This window comes from Typopeltis vanoorti, chromosome 13, assembly GCF_054136105.1.
Source record: "Typopeltis vanoorti isolate ZY-2024b chromosome 13, IOZ_Tvanoo_1.0, whole genome shotgun sequence".
Taxonomy (NCBI): domain Eukaryota; kingdom Metazoa; phylum Arthropoda; class Arachnida; order Uropygi; family Thelyphonidae; genus Typopeltis; species Typopeltis vanoorti.
In genome coordinates, this window is record NC_143561.1 from 62,988,994 (window position 1) to 63,011,861 (window position 22,868).

Genomic DNA, 22,868 nt, shown 5'->3' on the forward strand with positions numbered 1-22,868 from the left:
TTCCTACTCTGCTATTTAGATCCCCAACAAGAACTAACTTTTCCTTTTTCATTGTGTCAGTTGCTTTCTATAAAGCCTCAAAAAATTCCTCTACTTCTTCCTAAGTAGAAACTTCTGTGGGACAACAGGCACAATAAGTCTCTTTGTCCAGTTTCCCCCCATTCTGATAATTGCCCACATCACTCTACTTGATATCGCCTGCCATTCAAGAAGATTAGCCTCGTATTTAGTGTTGAATACTATAGCTACTCCTTCTTTCCTTGTTTGTCATTTCCTTAATATAACATTTTGTATTTATTGCTCAGATAGATCTCACCAGTTTTTGTCTTTTTTGTTTCAGTCACCCCAATTATGTCGATCTGGTACTTATTCATTTCCTCAGCTAGTTCCATTTCTCTGTCTTTCAGCCTTCTTATGTTCATAGTACCAATCTCGAACTCCGTTGATGTTGAGTTGGGGTGTGTTTCAGGATTTTTATGGGCAGTAGCTGACTTTTTTTTTTCCCTGTTCACCCTAGTTCATTGACGAAAACAACAGGGGCCTTGTTTAACCGGGCGACGCAGCAGCCAGCATGAAACTCTTGTCGTGTTGTATCATCAATGGTAATATTGTTATAGAATGTGAGCAAGTTGCTAAACCATGATCTTCTCTTAGTCAACCCATGTTGTTCATTACAAAGTAGAGATTCACTGTCAACCCATTTCTGAATGCGAGCCCTGACCAATTTTTCCACCATCTTCGCCAATCTTCACCACCACTCTTGAGATGGTAATTGGTCGATAGTTGGACACATCAATCTTTGCATCACCCTTGTACAATGTAATTACCATACATTTCTTCCATTTCTGTAGAATCTTTCCTGTTTTGAGACTCATATTAAACAGCCTGGTCAAAGGACTGGCCAGTTCAGCTGAACACTCTTTTAGCACATCATCATCATCATCATCAAATTCCTGCCATGTACCCACAAGGGGTTTACAGAATATAATAGTACTACATGAAAAAATTATATCATTACTAACTTCCTATCTACAATTTTCCTCCAAATCAGTCTGTTACTTGCCAAGACTCCAACATTATCAGATCTTATATTTCTATCGTCTAAGGCACTTTGTACCGTATCAATCCACCTATATCTTGGTCTTCCTCTGGGTCGTTTTGCTGCCAACCTGGCAGAGAACACTTGTTTTGCTAATCTTTCCTCTCCCATTCTATTTAAGTGACCATACCACCTGAGATTAGCTCTGCTAATGCATTCCTGGATGCTGACAATGTCAAGTTCTTTCCTAATATCCTCATTTTTAATATGATATTGCCACTGATGCCATCTGTTCACACCTATAATCTTTCTCAGGACTCTTATATCTGTGGCCTCTGGTCAAGTGTTTTACTTCTGACCCAGCTCTCAGATCTATAAGTTAAAACTGGTTTGAACACTGTCTTGTCAGCTAATTTAGTGTTCTGACTAATTTCTCTCTTATTCCATATGAATTTATTCAATTGACTTCCTACCATACCAGCTTTGCTGATTCTGTTGTCTATTTCTATATTTAATTTACCATTTTCAGTAAAAATCATGCCTAAGTAACTGAAATGTTTTACTTGTTCCACAGGTTCTCCATTCACAACACAGTTGACATTTTCAATGATTCTGCCTATTTTCATTGTCTTTGTCTTTTTATTGCTGACCTTCATACCATATCTATTACAACAGCTATTCAATTTAGTTAGAGAATCTTGCAGACTTGTAGCGGATTTATTTAGAAGTATAACATCATCCGCATAAAGCAAAGAGCTGACATTAACATCTCCAATTTTGATATCATGTTTAATACCACTTTCCTTCATAATGTGATCCATATAGATAATGAATAACAGAGGGGATAATGTACATCCTTGTCTCACACCAGATTTAACATTAAACCATCTTCCTGTACTTTCTTCAATTCTAACTGCTGACTTACAACTCAAATAAAGACTAAGTATTGCTTGATATAATGCCCCATTGACACCATATAACTGCAGTGTATTGAATAGCTTCTCTCTTGGCACCTTATCATATACCTTTTCCAAATCGACAAAACTTAAATACAGATCTTTGTTATATTCCCATGCTTTCTCGACTATTTGTCGTAAAGTGAAGATCTGAGCCTGACAGCCTCTATTTGGCCTGAATCCAGTTTGTTCTTCACCAAGCTTTTCTTCCACAATTCTTCTCAACCGTTTCTCAAGTATACTTGCATAGATCTTGCCAGGAACACTCAGTAGGGAAATACCTCTGTAATTCTCACATTCAGTTTCATTTCCCTTTTTATATATGGGTACTATGAGAGCTCTACTCCAATCATTGGGAATTCGTCCCTGTGTCTAGGCTTTCTGAACTATGCAGTGCAGCCACTGTAAGACTCTTATACCACCATACTTCAGCATTTCTGGTCGAATATCATCTACTCCAGCTGCCTTTCCACATTTCAAGCCTTTGATGGCTTTTTCTACTTCAAGTATGGATAGGTATTCCTGCCTGCATGCCTGGTCATTGTTTTTTACCACTGTGCTGTCATCACTGCTTGTTTCATTTAGCAGTTTTTCAAAGTAATTACTCCATATTTCATGGATATCTTTTTCTCCAGTTTTCATGACACCTTTATCATCTCTAACTCCTTTTACAGCACTCTTTCCTCCATTCCTGAGCTTCTTCAACAACCTCCAGAATATTTTGCCACCTTCTTGATATTTATTTTCTATATTCTTGCCAAAGTCCTCCCATGACTTTTGTTTAGCTATTTTTACACAGTGTTTAGCATTCTTGCATTTGTCTCTATATTCTCTAAGAGCACAAGCTGATTTATTTGACAGGAACTTTCGATATGTTTTCTTCTTTTCCTTCACTGCCTTTTTAACTTCCTGTGTCCACCAGGGAGTTCTGATTTTTTTAACCTTGCAGACAACCTCACCACATGCCTCTCTGGCAGAATCACTCAATGTTTTCTTCAGAGTTTGCCACTGAATCTCCAAGGTTTGATTCCTGTTCTCAAACTCTTTCATTTTTTCTTCGATAATCTTTGTGTATTTTAATCTACATTTCACATCTGAGAGCTGCTCAACTTTTATTCGCTATAAAACTTTCTTACATGTTATTCTTTTCAATATGAAATTCAATTTTATCCTGCTCAAGACTAAATAGTGATCACTTCCAATTTCAAATCCTCTGTACACTCTGGTGTCCTGCACCAGGGAGAAAACATCACTATCAACAATAACATAGTCAATGAGACTTTTCTTATTCCTAGCCTCTTCTCTCCATGTGAATTTGTGCACATTTTTATGTTGGAACATGGTGTTAGTAATAACCAGTCCATGTCCTGAGCAGAAATCCAACAGATATTTGCCATTATTATTAGCTTTGCTCTCTTCTCCAAATTTTCCCAAAATATTTTTGTATGTCTTACAATCATTTCCTACTCTACTATTTAGATCCCCAACAAGGACCAACTTTTCCTTTTTCATTGTGTCAGTTGCTTTTTCTAAAGCCTCAAAAAATTCCTCCACTTCTACCTTAGTAGAACCTTCTGTGGGACCATAGGCACAAATAAGTCTCATTGTCCAGTTCCCCATTCTCATATTTTCCCACATTACTCTACTTGAGACTGACTGCCATTCAAGAAGATTAGCCTCGTATTTTGTGTTGAATACTATGGCTACTCCTTCTTTTCCTTGATTGTCATTTCCTGAATATAACATTTTGTATTTATTGCTCAGAAAGATCTCACCAGTTTTGGTCTTTTTTGTTTCAGTCATCCCTATTATGTCGATCTGGTACTTATCTAATTCCTCAGCTAGCTCCATTTCTTTGCCATTCAGGCTTCTTTTGTTGATAGTACCGATCTTTAACTCTGGTGATGTTGGGTTGGGGTTTGTTTTCAGATTTGTTCTAGTAGCTGACCTTTCGCTGTTCGCCCTGTTTCCCTGGCGAAAACAACGGGGGCCTTGTTTAACCGGGCGATGCCCCAGCCGGCATGAAATTTTGTCATGTTGTACCATCATTTTTTATTTTGGTTTTATTTTATTTTTTATTATAACCAATAAGAATACAATTTGGTCGGCTAAATCCCAAATTGCCAGCCCATCCTCGTTCGTTCAGTATCCAAGTGGATACCCAACAGGGTGCACTACGATAAGGTGAGGATTGGACATTAGGTCAGAAGCCCTGGTCGGTTCTCCGCATTCCTTTAAAGGCTATGTGGAGGTCTCCTCTCAGTTATACAGCTTTGACCCTTAAGCACCGCTTTTCGCACACGTGCTGATATTCCATCAGTCCCTATTGCTGAATTCTTATTCAATTTGTGCAACATCTCTAGTACCTCATCCTCACACAGCTGCATTTCTTCATCTAGTGAAGAGGTAACAGTGAGCTCAATGTTGCATTCACCAGGTTGATAGCTTTTAACAAAATGGGCACTCATCAACTGAACAACCTCTTCTGCATCTGTAACCCTCACGGCATCTAGATTTATAAGAGTTTTTCTTTCATATTCATTCTTTATTTTATTTGCAGCATATTAATAGAATTCTTGTGGGTTATCTTTAGCACATAGAGCCAGTTTCTTTTCATACTCAGACTTTGCTTTCCATACAATAGTTTTGGCTATTCTAGCCTGCTGCTTATAACAGACATCATCCTTATGCAAACTGTATTCCTTCCACAACGTCCTTTTCTTATGAATCTCTCTCTCTCTCTCTCTCTCTCTCTTGCTTAATAAGATTACACATCCATTTCACTCCTACTCTATTTATTCTTCGAACTCTCAGGACACATTCTGATATCGCATCATCTAAGCATTGTTTAAATGCTTCCCATGCACTGTCGATATTCTTTCCATGTAGCAACTGATTCCATTCCACTGAACTGAGTATACTACTCAGTTGGTCATAATTTCCTTCTTCGTAATTCATCATGTAACGTTTTCTTAATGGAACATTTATAAACTTAGTCACTTCCCAAGTGAGTACTGCATCATCACTGTCACCAACCAGAGGCAGAATAGTTACATCTTTAACTGAAACCCCCTCTGACACTACAATCAAATCGAGCACTTTTTGCCCTCGATTTCCTTCTGTCATGCTGCTTGAGGAAGTTGTCTCGCAACAGCTCAATAAATGCATTTTCATTCTTCTCATGAGATTCTACTGCTACCCAATCAGTATTTGGGTAATTAAAGTCTCTCATTATGATTATTCTTTTCATGCTCATCTTTTCTGTTTGGTGATGCATTTCTTCTTCACAAGCAACTGATCCACCAGGTCTGTAACAACACCCCACTATGTAATTGATCTTGTTAGATTCCATCTCACACTAGAAGGTTTCAAACTCAGTGCCACCTGAAATATTGTTAGTAGTATTGAATTTTTTCTTGACTTATTTATAAGACTATTACACTTTTTATATTGTTAGTAGTATTATTACAATCATAGGTCTCAACTCTAACTGGATTCAAGTCATCCGATATCATTAGCAGCACCCCCCCCCTCCTGTCCTCTCTATCCTTTCTAAAAATAGTGTACCCTTGACACTCAATACCAGTTAGTAGGTCTTATTCTGATAGCCAGGTCGCACTAATGCCTACAATCTTAGGTCGCAACATATTGACTAAGGCAATAAACTCTGTCCCTTTGTTTCTCCTAGCATTCGTGTACAGACATAATAATCTACTTGTTTGTTCTTTTGTATTGTCTTGTCTACAGTCTACCTGACATGATATCATCATGCTGCAAGTAAAAAAAGAATACCTATTATGCTGGAATATTTTCCAGCTCACACCCCTAGGAATGCTTTCTTGCATTCCCAGGGGTGCATGCACCCCCTGGTTAATTAACTGTGTTATTGAACAAGAAATTATTAAGAAAATGATGGTGTAGATGGAATAATACGGAATGCATAACGATAATGTTCGTTATGAAAATTATAAAGAGCAAGCCATAAGAGTTACAACTCTTAGAAAGCCAAGTCTATATATGAAAAGGAACTGGCTCTGCAAGTTAAGTACAATTCAAAAAGATTCTATCATTATGCTGCAAGTGAAAGAAAGAATAACTACTGAATGCAGTGTGTGGGTGACACGTGCAGAAGATATTGTTCAGCTAATTAGTATCCACTTTGCCAAAAGCTATCAGTCTGGTGTAGTGTAGGCAACATTCCACTCACTGGCTACCTTATTCACTGGATGAAAAAACTCAGGTGTATGAAGAAGAGGTACTAGAGGTGTTGCACAAAATGAATAAGAATTCTACCTTAAAGAATGATGGGATATCAGCATGAATGCTGAAAGAGTGTTCAGCTGAACTGGCTATACCTTTAATTATTTAACCTAAATAATTTGAGTCTTAAAACTGGAAATATTCCACAGGAATGGAAAGAATGTATGGTAATCCCATTGTATAAGTGTGTTGCAAAAAGTGATATTTCCAACTACTGACCTATCAGTTATATGCACATTTAATTATTTTCTCAGGAGTTGGGGATGAAGGTTTTGGAAAAGTTGGTTAGTGCTCGTATACAGAATGGGTTGACAGAGAATATATACTTTGCAATGAACAGTATAAGTTTACCAAGTGAAGGTCATGTGTGAGCAACTTGCTCACATTCTGTAATAAAGTACCATTGAGTTAATGCTACCTTGTTACTTTTAGGTGTTGGTGTATACCAGGTCCCTTGCAGCTGTAAACTGTCCTACTTTGGCCAAACAGGCAGGACAGCAAATATCAGACTCTCAGAACACAAGGATTACATCCGATTTTACCAGTACAGCCACTCTGGGCTTGCAGACCACGCTCTGGATACTCGCCACAGAATAAGATGGAAGAAAGCCACAGTAATACACCGCAGCAAGTTCAAGTATGAAAGACTATTCATGGAATCAGCCTCGGCCCTTAGGAACATGCCAAACCCCAACAAATTTGGATGCATGAAACTGCCCCAAATTTGGGAAATTTTATCAGAAGAACTTCAGCCCAAAGGCCAAGAACTACCAATATAGCCCACCAGGGGGCACCATCAGGACTTTAGGAAACGCTAGCTTCCTAGCTTCAGTCTCATTTGCTGTTATTAGTACTTGTGTGCACGTGTCTTTTAGTAAGTTCCCAAGAAGATGGCAACGTGACGTTCGCCGAAATATCGGAAAGTATATATTAAAGTTTATTTAATCTATATTTCTAGTATACGCTGTCAATTCCTTAAATATTAGTTATCATGTTTAACCAGCGTATAAGCCTCTCAACAAGAATAATGATCATCCACGGAGATCTCTTCGCACGCAAGGCCCGCCATTACGGCAAACTGAAGCTGAAATTATCCAGACAACTTAACCGTCTGGCATTCCTAAAACGCTGCCGGGATAATCATGTCATCCCGAACTGTGTCAAATTTAAACACTGCTTCATCTCACAGAAAGCTCTCCGTATATACAACCGCACTAGCCAGGCATTACTTCGGGAGCAAATTACCGCCACACGCGGTTCCCTAGCCGACATAAACAGCGCTATATCAACGCTAGAAAATGAGCTTTCACTTACGCTGAATCACGAGCTTTGGTCGGTACTACATGACGTCTCGTGTACGGCAGCTAAAAAAGAATTTGAACGAGTACGAAGCCGACATATCAACAAGTTTGATAAATTAACAAAGAACTCGGCACCCAAACTACATACCAACACTGTTGTTAACCTATCGTCAGTTACCTTAAAGCCAGAAGCACTCCACGCTCTGTCACGTGGTCACAACTTCGCCATTGCTCCTAGGAAATTACCGGCCGAGGAATTAATGATTCAAATTGAACGTGGGATTCGCCAACTGCCTAACCACATTGCCAACGATATCAGATTGGATGTAGCCTGTGTTCTCAACAAAGCAAAACCTCCAAAATCCAACATATCCAGTAGTGAATACAAGGCACTACAAGAATTGAAAAGAAACAAAAAAATAGTGATCACCAAAGCAGATAAGGGAAACGCCACTGTGGTACTTAATCTTAAAGATTACACAGGTAAGCTCAAGGCTTTATTATTAGATCGTTCCACTTACCTCCCCATTGATTACAATCCCACCAACTCACAAATTAGAAAACTCCATAGGCTCCTTAAGAAGGTCACTTCTTGACCTGTGGAGATTACCAACAGACTAAAACCCTATAACTCTAGACCCCCCCCCCCCGCATATATGGGCTCCCAAAAATACACAAAGAAAATGTGCCATTACGTCCCATAGTGGATGGCATTGATTCCCCCACTTACAAACTAGCCAAACATTTAGCCAAAGCGCTCTCACACTATACTGGCAACACACCATCACACATAAAAAACTCAGCCCACTTCAAAGCCAGTATAGAAAACCTTACACTCCAACATAATGACATAATGGTCAGTTTTGATGTCTCCTCCCTATTCACGAATGTCCCCCTCAAAGAAACCTTAGAGCTAATCCAAGCTAAATTTCCTCCCGATATCTCAGCCCTGTTTCAGTTTACAATGAACTCAGGCTATTTCGTTTGGCAGGAAAAATTCTACAAACAGATAGAGGGGACAGCCATGGGTTCACCACTTTCCCCACCCTTGGCCAACTTCTTTATGGAGATGTTTGAAGAGAAAACCTTAAACTCAGCCCCACAAAAACCTACCATATGGCTTCGCTACTTTGATGATGTTTTCGCTATTTGGCCACATGGCCCGGATTCACTCCTCTCCTTCCTAACACACTTGAACAACCAACACCCTAGAATCAAATTCACCCTGGAAAAAGAGGAAAACAATAACCTCCCCTTCCTAGACACACTAGTCACCCGCCAACCTGATGGAACCTTGGTTTTCTCAGTTTATAGAAAACCCACCCATACAGGCAGATACATTCACCAACAATCCCACCCACCCCCCTCACAACAATATGGAGTTATTAAAACATTATTCAACAGGGCAAAAATAATCTGTTCTAATGATCAAGCCCTAACCACTGAACTAAATCACATCCGTGACACTTTCTCAGCCAACGGCTACCTCCTCCAAAAAATCCAAAAAATACTTAACCCAGTTATCCACAACCCACCACCCCCTCCCCTTCACAAAAAAGATTACTCTAAATCTATCACGATTCCCTACATCAGAGGCACCTCGGAAAAAATCAATAGAATCCTAAAAAAACATGACTTGACCACTTGTTACAGACCACATAGAAAACTGGCATCCCTTATCCGCTCCACCAAAGACCAACCACTTCCCCTAGACCTACCTGGTGTATACCAGGTCCCTTGCAGCTGTAAACTGTCCTACTTTGGCCAAACAGGCAGGACAGCAAATATCAGAATCTCAGAACACAAGGATTACATCCGATTTTACCAGTACAGCCACTCTGGGCTTGCAGACCACGCTCTGGATACTCGCCACAGAATAAGATGGAAGAAAGCCACAGTAATACACCGCAGCAAGTTCAAGTATGAAAGACTATTCATGGAATCAGCCTCGGTCCTTAGGAACATGCCAAACCTCAACAACGTGGCAATGTGACGTTCGCCGAAATATCAGAAAGTATATATTAAAGTTTATTTAATCTATATTTCTAGTATACGCTGTCAATTCCTTAAATATTAGTTATCATTATTAGCATGAAAGACTATTGCATAAATTGAAGAATATGAGATTGAATTATAAAATATTAGTGTGGATAAGAGGATGGCTTGCAACATATCAAAAAGTGGTATAAGGGGGTCTGTAAGATTTAGGGTAACCAGTTGTGTACCAGAAGGATCAGTCCTTGGTCCACTGTTATTCAGTCTGCACGTTATTGACATTGGAAATGATTTGACAGCCGACATACATATGATTGCACCAAAATCATGCCACTTGTCAGGAGTCCTGGTCACTTGTGATAAGTCAAATGTTGGCTTTCAGTTTGTTCAACATTGCCCAGTAAAGCTCTGCACAGATTGTTCTTTGCTTTTGGAAAGAAGTCTACCAACAGAATGCCTTGGTGATCCCAGAACATTGTGGCCATGACTTTTCAGCCAGTGGGAACAGTACTGAATTTTTTGCATCCACAATCTCATGTGGATGTTTCCACATGAGATTGTGGATGTTTCCAGGTCATGAAGTTTTGTTTGCTCTCTGGGATAAATCGGTGAACCCACGTTTTGTCTTCTGTGACTAGGCAAGTGAGAAATCTTCACTTTGTCACTGTTAAGCACCTCTGTAGCACAATTGGAAGAATGACAGTTGGAAAAAGCTTAAGTTTTATTCTCATTGTGACGAGGGGAATCTTTATATGTTTTTTTTTAATTGAAGTTGAGTTAGCCGATTCTTGTAAAGGTAGCAGGGTTTTTTCTCCTGGAAACTTGGGTTTTTCATCCTGCTTGCAGACAAATCAGTCTTGAGAAAACACACAATTTACAAACAAAAAATACTAATGATGGTGGTAGTGAGCAGTAGATGGCATTGGTATAGATGAGGATGGTAGTTGTGGTTCACTGTAGTTGGTGAATTAAAGTGGTGAAAATGGAGAGCTGTAGAGTAGGTGCATTCCCTTGATAAGTCTTTGGACTCCTTGGAGGTGTCGCATGATAATAATCATAATAGACAGCTATTTGTTGATGATGCAAAGATAGGTATGGTAATCATGAAGGCACCTGATATTGCAGTACTTGCAGAATGATTTAAATAGACTGGAATTGTGGCCATGGGAAAATGGATGTCAGTTTAATATCAGTAAATGTAAAATCATGCACTTTGGCTTGATTAGATATCCAATGTCGTATTATAATGGTGGGATTATGCTAGAAGAAATTGATCAGGATAGGGATCTTTGAGTGTTTGGAGTAGATAGGAAGTTGAAGTTCAGAGGCCATGTAACGAAGATTGCAAATACAACTGAAAAGATAATTGCAATACTCAAACAAAATTTGACACGTAAAGATAAGGATGTCATTTTGCCTCTTTACGAGGTCTTGATAAGACATCACATAGACTATTGTGCACAAATCTAGTCTCCTGGTTTCTGTGTTCATTCTCATACACTGGAGATGGTGCCAGGTAGAGCATGAAAAATATCAGCATTGTGAAATGCTGATTATGAAGACAAAGTGAGAAATTGTTGACTGCAGACACTAGCAAAAGGAGAAAGAAGGGTTATATGAGTGAGACAAACTTCTGAAAGGGTTATACAGAATATCAATAGATGGAATTTTTCATTTTGTGGAAGGGACAGGGAAGGATGAGAGGGCATCTTTGGAAGTTGGGAATGAATGCCTTTAAGAAGGTGTGAGAGCTATATTCGTCACTTATGGAGTGGTGCATGATTAGAATGGATTTTGCATTGAATGTTGTGTGTGAAAGTAGTGTGAATGAATTCAAGAACAGCTGTTGCAGGCAGTATGTACCCTTCCTCAGCAAGGCCCTGACTCCTTTGAGGTCTCTCTTAATAATTATAATAATAATAATGAAAATCAATAGAAAATCACTGAGATCTCCATTATAAGAACTATATAGCAATAGTAACAATTTAGTAGTATTCTTAATGAATACAGAACAGTAGTCGGCTACTCAGCTAGTCAAATGGTTTAGAGAACAATAGTTAACTTCTCACTTTTCTTATTGTGTACCATTGTGTCCTGTGATGTGGAAACTTTGGCTTAGAGTTGTTTTCACCATAAGTTCATAACTTGACATATGTATTGCTTTTGGTAGTTTGTTCTCTGAAACTAATAATACTGATTCTGAAACACTACCTTAAAAATATGCACATTTAATTATTTTCTGCTCTTCTGAGCAGTTGGAAAAATCTATTGTGTTCTTCATGATAAGGTAAGTGAGAAAATGGTATCAGTTTAGTAGACTTATCCGATATGGAATTAATAAAATTATCTGAAATGGTAGTAAGGCTAAAAAAAATATATAAAAAAAGTCAGAAGTAAAAAAAAGAAATTGATTTTTCAAATTTGTCTTTAAAAGTCAGCAGGTGTGGTTTAATAACTCTTGTTCCTCTACACAAATTACCTATTAATTATACATTTCTTTTCTTTCAGGGAGTCAAATTATTCTGTAGTGCTTCAGTTACTTCTCAGCCATATTTTGTTTTAAAGGAAAGAGCGAAATCATCTGATGACAAGACTATTTCCATACTTCATGTTGATCCATTACTTGTCCCGGAAAGAAAAAGCTTGGTTCGTGAGCATTTTCAACTCTATAGGAAGTCACTTGATGAAAACAGCTTTAATAATCAAATGCTGTTGCTTATAACTAAACGAGATTCTGGTTATCCATTATATTTGCATTTGGTCTGTGAAGAAATTAGAACCTTTGGAATATTTGAAAGCGTAAGAATTTTATTATGAATCAGTGTCGTATTATTTGAAAATTAGTATAAAATTTTTTCATCTCACCATTTGATTATATTTTGTAATTTATGTCTATCTTCTAAATTTAAAATATATATACAGAAATACTGTCATATGTGTGTACTGCATACTAATGTAATTAGATTTTAGATTTTTTTTATAACTCTAAATAAAAGCTTACCTTATTTTATGCATGTTCTTTAGAGTTATAGTATTTCATTCCACACATATGTGTGTGTGTGATTGGGCCATCATTGGCAGTAGGTTGTCTAAAATTTACAAACTTAACAAATGTGTGTGTGAGAGAGAGAGAGAGAGAGAGAGCAACAATTTAATAGAGCAGTATCAGAGAGAGAGAGAGAGGAATGGGAAGGACAGTAATGTTTGGAAGAAGTTGGACAAGAGTTGGTGTACAAACAAGTGAAGTATTTGGAGAAGTAACTTAGACTGAATGTAAAAGTAGCCAATAGAAAGAGTAAGAAAGTGAAAGTCAGTAAGAAGAGTGAAATCAAATGATTCTAGAGTATCTGTGTATGGGCATTCAACTATTAAATATATGGTAGATAAGATAAGTGCATGAGATGTTTCTCTAGATGATACAATGAATAGAAGAAATGAATGAGCTTTAGAGTTTGATTGTTGTGGGCACAAATGATTTGAAGATAAGAAAAAGGTTGTTAAATAGATTTGAGGGAGTTGTTGCAGTAGATTAGCAGCTTAGTTGGGAAAGTAGTTAGCATGTTGCCCAAGTATGATAGTGGCAAACAGATATGATGATGAATGGCATGAGAATGATTGTGCTGTGTTAGATAAAACAGGGGAATTATGTCTGTATAAGCTAGACATGAAAGAGAGAAATAATGGCAATGGTTATGAGGCAGTGTAGTGTAACATGGAGATTGACAGGAAGGCATATTTAGTTGGATGTTGCTGTAGGTTTGGGAATGTGGAGGTTGGTGATGAAGAAATATATAAACAACTTGGATTAGTGAACGAAAGGAGGGTAAATCTGTGATATGAATTTGAAGTCAAAGTAATTTGGAAGAAATGGTTCACTCTTAAATGGGCTTCGTGTGAATATTTCAAGTGGTTATTGTTGTTGGGCAAGAGAGAGAGTGGTTGTGGAAGGACAAAAGAAGGGTGGATGCAGAGTTGAGAATGTCATTATGGAAAAGCATACTTGAAGACCACAAAAGATATAACATAATTCATAGCATTTTAATGGGGGAGGGGATGATGCTGTTGGAGATGGCCACAAATAGAGTAGGATTAATCTTATCAGAGGCACTATGGAATTATAACAATAGGAAAATTGGAGGTAATGATCTGATTAGGTCGCAGAGGAGAATAATGGCACAGTCATGGTTGTTTGCAGATCTTCCAGTTGGCTGTTATATTTTCATACAACTGCAAAGAAGTATCGGAAATAAAATAAGTTTGTACCATTCATAGCCTGGCATATACCAAGATTGTTATACCAATCTTGGTATATGCCAGACTTGACTGAGGATGATATGCAAATCAAAATAGAAATTGAGATATAGAATTTCTGGTGGGTTAGAAGGACAAAAGAGAAGGTTCAGTAGTGATACTGACAGCAGAAGAATTATGCAAGCTCAAAGGCGGCAGTGCATAAAATTGCTTTTGGGCTGTTTGGGGTAGGGTTTGAGATAAATAGAAGAGGATTTCTCAGAGTGCATTATTATTATTATCTGACCTCCATGGAGTCAGAGACTCATCATGGGAGGTACACATTATTGCATACAATGCCTTATCCAACCGTGCCTTAAGCTGACTCAGGCAATGTTTCACTCACCAACCACTCTCCATGCAAAGAGCCTCTCCTCACTCTTCTGCTCACACGTTCCTTATACAATTTCCAGCTATGGCCTCTTGTTGTACATCCCTCTCCCATTCCAATAAAAATTTCTTCTATGTCAACCTGATAACAACCCTGACTATCTCATATATCTCAATCATATGTGAGGAGAAGGGAGTACAGTTTGTGGATGTATGACATGCGTTTGAGGGAAGGTGGAATTATACAGGCTTGATGGGTTACATTTGAACGGCTTTGGAGTGAGTGCACTGGAAAAATCTTGTTACAATGGAAGTGTAGTGTGTGTGATGCAAGAAAGAGATCAGAAGTGAGAGATCAGGAGAGTGGTATTGAAAAGGCAGAAGTGCCTGGTAGTGGAAACAGTAGTAGCATGAGAAATGAAGAGAGAGAGAGAGAGAGAGAGAGAGAGAGAAAGGGAATTCAAGAGGAACATGGAAATGGGGGGAGCCCAGGTGGACAGCGAGACATGGTATATAAAGGGTGGACTTTGAAGGTAGCAGTGAATGTGTGTATGGAGTACGAGGTCTGACACTGAGACTAACCCTGTAGTTTGGGAATGGAGAGCACGAGGGTAGAGACAAAGATATGGTTATAGAGCATGTTCTAACATGTTCTCCATCGCTTTACTCAGTACGAGTGGATGCTTATTCAAATATAGACGTTTTCTTGCCCTCAGTCGGAAAATGTTGGAGTGCAAAATTGAACAGCAAGTTAACATCAAGTTTTTTGTGAAACTGAAGAAATCCATGGCAGAAACATTTCAATTATTGACTGAGGCTTATGGTGAAGAGTACATGTCTCGTGAACGTTTTTGAATGCACAAACAATTTTCAGAAAGCAGAGAAAGCATGAAAGATGATGATTGCCCAGGCCTCCCACACACAGCAGTTACCGGTGACAACATTATGGTTTGGTGTTCGAGCTGTAGCTGAGAAAGTTCATTTGGACAGGGAAAATGTTCGACGGATTTTAACAGTAGAATTGAACATGAAAAAGGTTTGTGAAAAAATGGTTCCAAAAATGTTGTCAGATGAACTAAAAGAACATCACAATTAACTGTGTTTGGACCTTTTGCAACGCATTAAGGATGAACCTGATTTGTTGAATTTGGTAATTGCTTGTGATGAAACTTGGATATTTACATATGATCCGGAAACCAAGCCACAATCAATGCAGTGGAAGTTGGCAATATCTCTAAGACCAAAAAAAAGCTTGCATGAGTCGTTCGAAGTTCAAGGCCATGTTGATTGTTTTCTTGGATATCCAGAGTATTGTAATGGCAGAGTGGGTTCCCAGCAGCCAGACGGTAAATCAGCAATATGATCTTGAACTCTTGATGAAATTGCATGAACACGTGAGAAGGAAACTACCAGAATTGTGGAGAAACGGTTGGATTTTGTGCCAAGACAATGTGTCAGCCCACAACGCTCTGTCTGTGAAGCCGTTTTTAGCTAATCACAGTATCACTGTGCTTGAGTTCCCACCCTATTCGCCAGACCTGGCTCCCTGCAACTTCTACCTCTTCCCAAAGATCAAGTCAGTGCTCAAAGGAACCAAGTTTTTGTTGGTAGAAGATGTGAAAGCAAAAATGACAGAGATCCTCAACAGCCTTTCAGAAAATGATCTGCAGAATTGCTTTGGACGTTGGCAGTGGCATCATTGCAGCTGTGTGTCAACTTACAAGGGAACTATTTTGAAGGTGATTATAGTTGATTTCTCAATTTGTTAAATAAAAAGAAATACAGGCACAGTCTCATTTTTTTCTGTATCAGACCTCATATATTGCAATGTGGGTGGAGAAGTTGAGACTGAATGTATAAATGTAAGCAGTAATAAAGGTGATAGGGCAAGGGCAAGTGTGGTGAGCAAATCACACCAACAAGTGGCATAGATAGAACTGCCTATAGACCTAAAAATGAACTGCTGTGTTTGTTTACAAATGTCAGAAGTATATCAGAAATAAGGGAGATGAAATGGTTTCACTGATTGAATTAATTCACCTCAAAATCATTGAAATAAGTGAAACATGGTTGAATGAAGATGTTATTCTAATGGGAATAGATACACAATTTTTTGCAAGGATAGAAAGGACAAGAAGGGAGGGGGGGGGGGGAGTGCTGCATATGATAGCAGGGGAATTATGTCTGCATAAGCTAGACATGAAAGAGAGAAATAGTGGCATTGATTATGAGGCAGTGTGGTGTAACATGGAGGTAGGCTGGCAGGAAGGCATATTTAGTTGTATGTTGCTGTAGGCCTGGAAATACGGAGGAAGATAATGAAAAAATGTATAAACAACTTGGATTTAGAACAAGAGAAGGGTAATTATTATGGGTGATTTTAATTTATGGTGGTATAGATTGGAATGAAGAGATAGCATTTGGGAATAAGGAAAATGCGTTTCTTGAGTTCTTCAGAAATTAACTATCTCAGGCAGCACATAAAGGAGGGCGCTTGAGAATTGAGAGTTTTTTATATGATCATTTCATCAGAGGATGTAACTGTGAGTGGTGGTTCACACTTTCCTCCATTTGATCATGAAGTGATCACTTGGGTTGTCACTAGTTATATGCAGACTTCTGTGAGGAAAAGATATATGTGAAATATCAGGCTGGTGATTATGACAAGCTTAGGAGATAGATTGGAGCTAAAGTATGGAATGAAGAGTTGAGTGGTAAGGAAATAGATGCTGCCTGGCAACTGACAATGAAATATCTTCCTCTTTTGGGAAATAACGAGACACTAAATGGCGCCATGAACCAAGAAAGTTTTGAGCTATTATAGTAGGAGTATCAGAAATGGATTATAAATAGATTGCAGGATTTTGTTGATAGGCATTGGGCTTCCTATGAATTTTGAGCATCAGATTTTAATAGGAGAGATCATGCATGAGCAATGTATTTCAACATAGCTTGAATTTCAAGATATGTTGAAATATGAATAAATGAGACTGTCACATGAAAGTAATATGTTTGGACTTTATGAAGAACAACAAATTAAGATGACATCCCAAAACTGTGAATTTATCTTATTCCAGTAAAGCCTATGTTTGGTAGATTTGGCATGACCGACAAGACCTGACTTATCGTAATCATGGATATGTGTATATGTATCTGGTGAGCTTCTCAGACAGTGCAGATGATTGTATTAGAAGAGCAAAAGAAGAAAAAAAAAAGTCATGGCATTTAAAGGTTCTTATCATATTAGATCAAAAGTACTCATAGAATATAACAATAGAACAGGTCAACTTTAATTATTTAGGTTGCATAATAACATATCTAAAAGATAAAGATATAGATGAAAAAACATTTTTTATTTATTTTTTTTATTTTTAGAAAATCGATGGAACAGTTAAAAGGACACTGAATAAAAAAATTCAGAATAGAAATCTAACTTAAGTTTTACAAAGTAATGGCTAACTCCACTCTCTTATATAGGATTGTCTCCAAAGAATTTTTGGTACATTTTAGGAAAGCTGAAAACAAGGGGTCATCCCTGAAAATTGTACGAGTGTGGATGGCAAGGATATTAGGTATTTTTAGGTATATTTACTTGGAGTAGTGATGAATGGGTTGTGAGATGTTGTCATTAGTGCCTTTTTTTTAGTGAATGAATTCAAGAAGAGGTATGATACAAATTGTGTGAACAGTGGTTAGAATGGATCTCTCACGTTGGGTCTTTGACCCCATGGAGATGCCTAAAAAAATAATAAGTCAAGACGATAACAAAGAAGACTGCCAAAAATTTATGGATTGTCTAAAGTTCACAAGACTGGAATTTCTTTATATACTGTGGTTAGTTTTAAATTCAAAAGGAAAGGTCATTGAATAGGTAGCTAGTTCTGATGACAATAGTTTTTCAAGTTTCACAACTGCATTTCACTTTTAAGTTTTAAAATTGAAAATGCATGAATGAAAGAAATTATCTTGTATTGGAAGCAGTGCTCTTCCAACAACAGATATTAAATTAACTGATATTAGAAGAGCTTTTTTATTTTAATTAAGCTGACCCATCTGTGAACTTGTTTGTTAGAGGCAATTTTTTATCTATTCTAGTTTGTACTTTTTGTGAAGCAAATGTTCAAAACACATTCCAAAAGGAAATCTGATTCTCTTGGCAATAGTTGTAAGGTTTCACAACTGCATTTTTACTTGCAAAAAGTAAAGAAATTGTCTCTCACGTTGGAAGCAGTGCTCATAATGTGAAATGGTCTTCATATTAGGCTGACCCATCAGTTCACTTTTTTAGAGGCAATTTTTATTTGTTTCAGTTATCTGATTGTGAGATAAACATTCAAGATCGAATGGGTGTCTCACAACAGATATTTTATTAAATTTTAGAATAAAAAAAACTAAAATGGATGGACTAAAAAATTTTTAATTAAAATTTTTTTAGTCCATCTATCTCATTGGACATCATCAGATGCCATATTGTCACTCTTTTCCTTGGTAATGTTCCATGCACACACACACACACACACACACACACACACACACACACACACACACCGTTTCTCAGTAAGTGGTTCTATCATGCTTTTCTGGAGGTTTCAACTCTCTGAAGAGCAGTCACTTCAGACACATCACCCATCCATCTCATTGACAGTCTGTACCTTCCTCTTTTCCAGGAACTTTACCTTCTATTAATGTTTTGAAAACTATGACTTACATCCTTTAAATGTGTCAAAGAATTTCAGCTTTATTCTGTCAATATCTTTAAGAAGTGTTAAAATTCTGCTGATCTTTACTAGCACTCATCCATTTGACTACCTTTCAGTATATGGTATCCTCAACAGCCTTCTGTAATACTACATCTCATAAAGCAACTATTGTTTTCCTATCAGGCTTCTTTAGGTTCCAGGTCTCACATCCATGGTTGCTGTTGGAAAAACAATTGAATTCAGAATTCTGAACTTTGTTCATCCATTCTTTCATATTTCAGACAGGTCTCTGACTGTTGTTTTAACCATTCCTAGTCTTCCTCTGATGTCTTCTGAACAGCAGTTCTTCATTAATAATGAATCTGAGATATTTGAACTTGCTGATTTCCTCAAATTTTTCTCCATTCATGTACACATGTTTTTCAGGAGCTTTCCTGTCTATATTTTCTTTGAGAACCATAATCATTGTCTTGTGAGAATTGAGTTGAAATTTCTGTTCTCACTGATCTCATTAACTTTCTTAAGCATTCATCTTAGTTCTTTTTTCTCACCACAAAGGATTGTCAGAATATCTCAGATTACTGATCCACTTATCCTAATTCCTCTGTTAAACTCATCCCATACTTCATGCATGATATCTGCATAAAAAACTAAACAGGTGAGAAGAAAGTAGGCATCCTTGCTTAATTTTCCTTTGCTGACCTGAAGTCAGTCAGTTAATCCAAAATTGTTCTTACCATGACTTGTTGCTCACTGTTCAAGTTAGCTATCAACCTGATAATGCGTTGACAAAAACTCATTAATTTCATTACCTCTCATAATTTCATATGCTGAATGCAGTCAAAAGCTTTGGAGTATTGTCATAGGGAGTCTAAATTCTTTATACTTTTCAGTGATTTGTCTAAGGCAAAGGATCTGATCTTTGGCACCCTTTCCTTTCCTAAAATCTGCTTTTTCCTCAGGCATCTCTGCCTCAACTTTGGCCTCAATTTTATTTAGAATGATCTTTAATAAAAACCTTGCTTGCATGAGAGATTAAACTAATAGTTGTATAGTTCTTTTAATCCTTCATATCTCCCTTCTTGTGCAGTGGTATTATTATTATTATGTGACACCTCCAAGGATTCCAAGCCTCCTCGAGGGAGGGCCCAACGCTACAACTCTCTGTCTCCACCACTCATTCCACCAACACCACTAGTATTTTCATAGACAATCACAAGCATCCATGCCCATGGTGGGATTTGAACTCACAGCCTTTTGGGTGGAGAGCATATATTCTAACCACTCGTTCAACCAGGCCAGTAAAAAAAAAGCTTAGTAGAAGTTCCTCTAAGGGACAACCAGAATAGAACTTAGGATGATCTCACTCTCACTCTTCAGGTGATCTATCAGTGTGAAAGGTACATGTTACTTCCTCTGAGTATGCAGCCATATGAAAACCTATTTCTTCCAGTATCTAGGCCATGATAATAATAATAAAAATATTATTAAAAATATAAAAAATAATATTAAGAAATAATAATAATAAAAAAAATAAAAAAAAATCATGTATCCCATATCCTTGTAATCAATCTATGACACACTCTTATTCCTCCCCCCCCCCCACTGTGGCCTTAATTAACTCTGCTGGGATTCCATCTGCACCCATAGACCTTATTGTTGTTAAGCTGTTTAATTGCTCTTCAACCTCATGCTTTAGATTCCAAATCAAAATTTTTTGATAAGAAGGGCTCCTCTAAATTTTCTATCTTCTCTGCTGTACAGTTTCTCTCACAATACGCTTTCCATCTGTTTTTGATTTCCAGTTCTTCTGTTAGTATTGCTTCATTCCTGTCTTCGATGACATTCGATTTGAGCTTTAATTTGTGCTTTAGGTTGTAAACTAAACAGAACATTCTTTTATAATTGTGCCTCTTCATCTGGAATTCTATCTTTTCCTTCTATCTCTTCACATTTATTAGCATAAAAATTTTCCTTGTCCCATCTGATGTCTTTTCATAATTTTCTATGTAGTATTTTATATTCTTCAGTCCTTGTATCTCTGTTTCTCCAACCACCTCCTTTCAGTCGGATCCCTTGTTAAATCTAATATCTGTCTGTCTCCTGATCTTTTAATTAGGCCTAGTTACTCTTAGGCTGTATCCTCTATTATAATCCTGACCCTTTCCCACAGCATTTCAGGTGAGTTCTCCTCACTAGTCTCAAAAAGATCATCCCACCCCATGATGTTTCTTCTGTAAACCCATTGGGAAAATACTCCGAAATCCAGTTTTGTGGAATGGGCCAGCCTTGGAAGGTTTCAGAGTCTGTCTTAATTTGGCTCTTACTAGCTGATGGTCAACACTACAGTCTGCTGCTGCTGCTGAACAAGTATGTGCATCAAAGATGCATGCCTGTGACTGTTGGAGAACCAGGATGTAATCAGTCTGGTGCCTTGACTTATTAGTTTTAGATGTCAAAGTATCAGTCTGTTACAGAAGCAGGTGTTTTGGAAGCATGGTATTTTTTAGTAGAGATCCTAAATATCAGTTTTCATTGAATTCCAACCAGTTAGTGTGGTATCATTAATATTGGTATGCAACATAAAATTTGAGTTCATTGAAACTCAAATTGTGCACTTCTTGAACATCATCTAGTGTGTATATTATTTCATCAAGTTTATCTCATCTCATCTTCCATTTCACTTTAAGTCAGTGGCCTGTCATGGGTAACTTAGCTTTTTAAAAACCCAACAAGAAGTGTGTTCTTCTTGCTAGTTTGCATGTTTTGTATGATGAATAACCTGGGTTTCTTTCCACGAGACCTCACCACCACATTAGACTAGTGAACTCACCTTCCATTGAGAAGTTCTGATAAAGATTCTTTGTGTCCTAGACATAATTCAAATCTGTATTTCCAACCAAAGGCATTGTTGATACTCATTGAGCTATGGAGGCTCTTTTGAATTTTATTAAATTCCATTAATCCAGAGAAGAATTATTACAGTATATAATTTTGACATTTTGTCCATTTGTGCTCTACAAATAGTCCAGTTGAAACAAAACTTAGAACAATCTGACAAAGTTTTGCAAGAACACCAAATACCATTTTTGAGTTAATGCACTATACATTTGGTTTGTTATTCTGTTGCCTCTATAACTTTGAAGTGAGAATAGTCTTGAAACTAGGCTGAAAAATTCTGCTCTTAATAAATATTTATTTCCAAGTGGTGAATTACATATTTATTTAGAATATGTTTCCTCTTATGTTTCTGTATTTCACAATACAGAAGATTAGTTGTCCAATAGATACAGGTACTTGTGTTTGGAAAGGAGTTGTAGAGATTAAGTTTCTCCAAATAGGTAAATAACCCATGATATATAACAAGTTACTGTTATTGGAACTGTTCCATTTATTTGTTAATGATTCGTATGGTTTGACAGGAGATATTTAGTTCTTTGCTGATGATGAAAGAAATATATGAGAAGCAATGTTGATGTCAGATCCCTTCAGGAAAATGTAAATAGACTAATAGCTTGGAGATAGAAGGTTGTTGTTTTTGTTGCTATGTGTATATAATATTGCCAAGGGTTGTCCTCAGAAGTGCCAAATTTTTCATCTCAGAATAATGTGTTGTATTATATTGGTGCAACTGGAGAAGTGATTTGGGATCTGAGGAATAATTATAATTATTACTCATATTATAATTATTGCTCACTGTAACAGATTATTAAAACATTCTGACTGAAGCCCATGCTATTTTAAACACTATTCACTACAGAAATCGATTATAACAAAGTATTCCTGCAGTCTCCCTTCTAAAATTCTTAGGAACTATCCCATCACCAAAACTAGCCAACCTAATTAATCAAATACTAGCAGACAGATGGATACAAGTATCTCTTAATGAATCCAAAAGTAAATTCTTTAAGATTAAAAATGGCCTACCTTGGGGTTCAGTTCTTGCCCCATTGCTTTTTAACTTATATATTAGTGATATCCCAGTGACCACATCACG

At 37.4% G+C, this 22,868-nt stretch overlaps 1 protein-coding gene across 1 annotated transcript in view; it reads left to right on the forward strand.

The window, feature by feature from the left end:
• LOC150100219 (telomerase protein component 1-like) overlaps positions 1-22,868 on the forward strand; it is a 1,179,105-nt gene that overhangs the window by 600,330 nt on the left and 555,907 nt on the right. Inside the window, exon 26 of the mRNA XM_090402391.1 lies at positions 12,060-12,350. Within this exon, the coding sequence (XP_090258517.1) occupies positions 12,060-12,350 (291 nt within the window). The remainder of the gene's footprint in view (positions 1-12,059; positions 12,351-22,868) is intronic.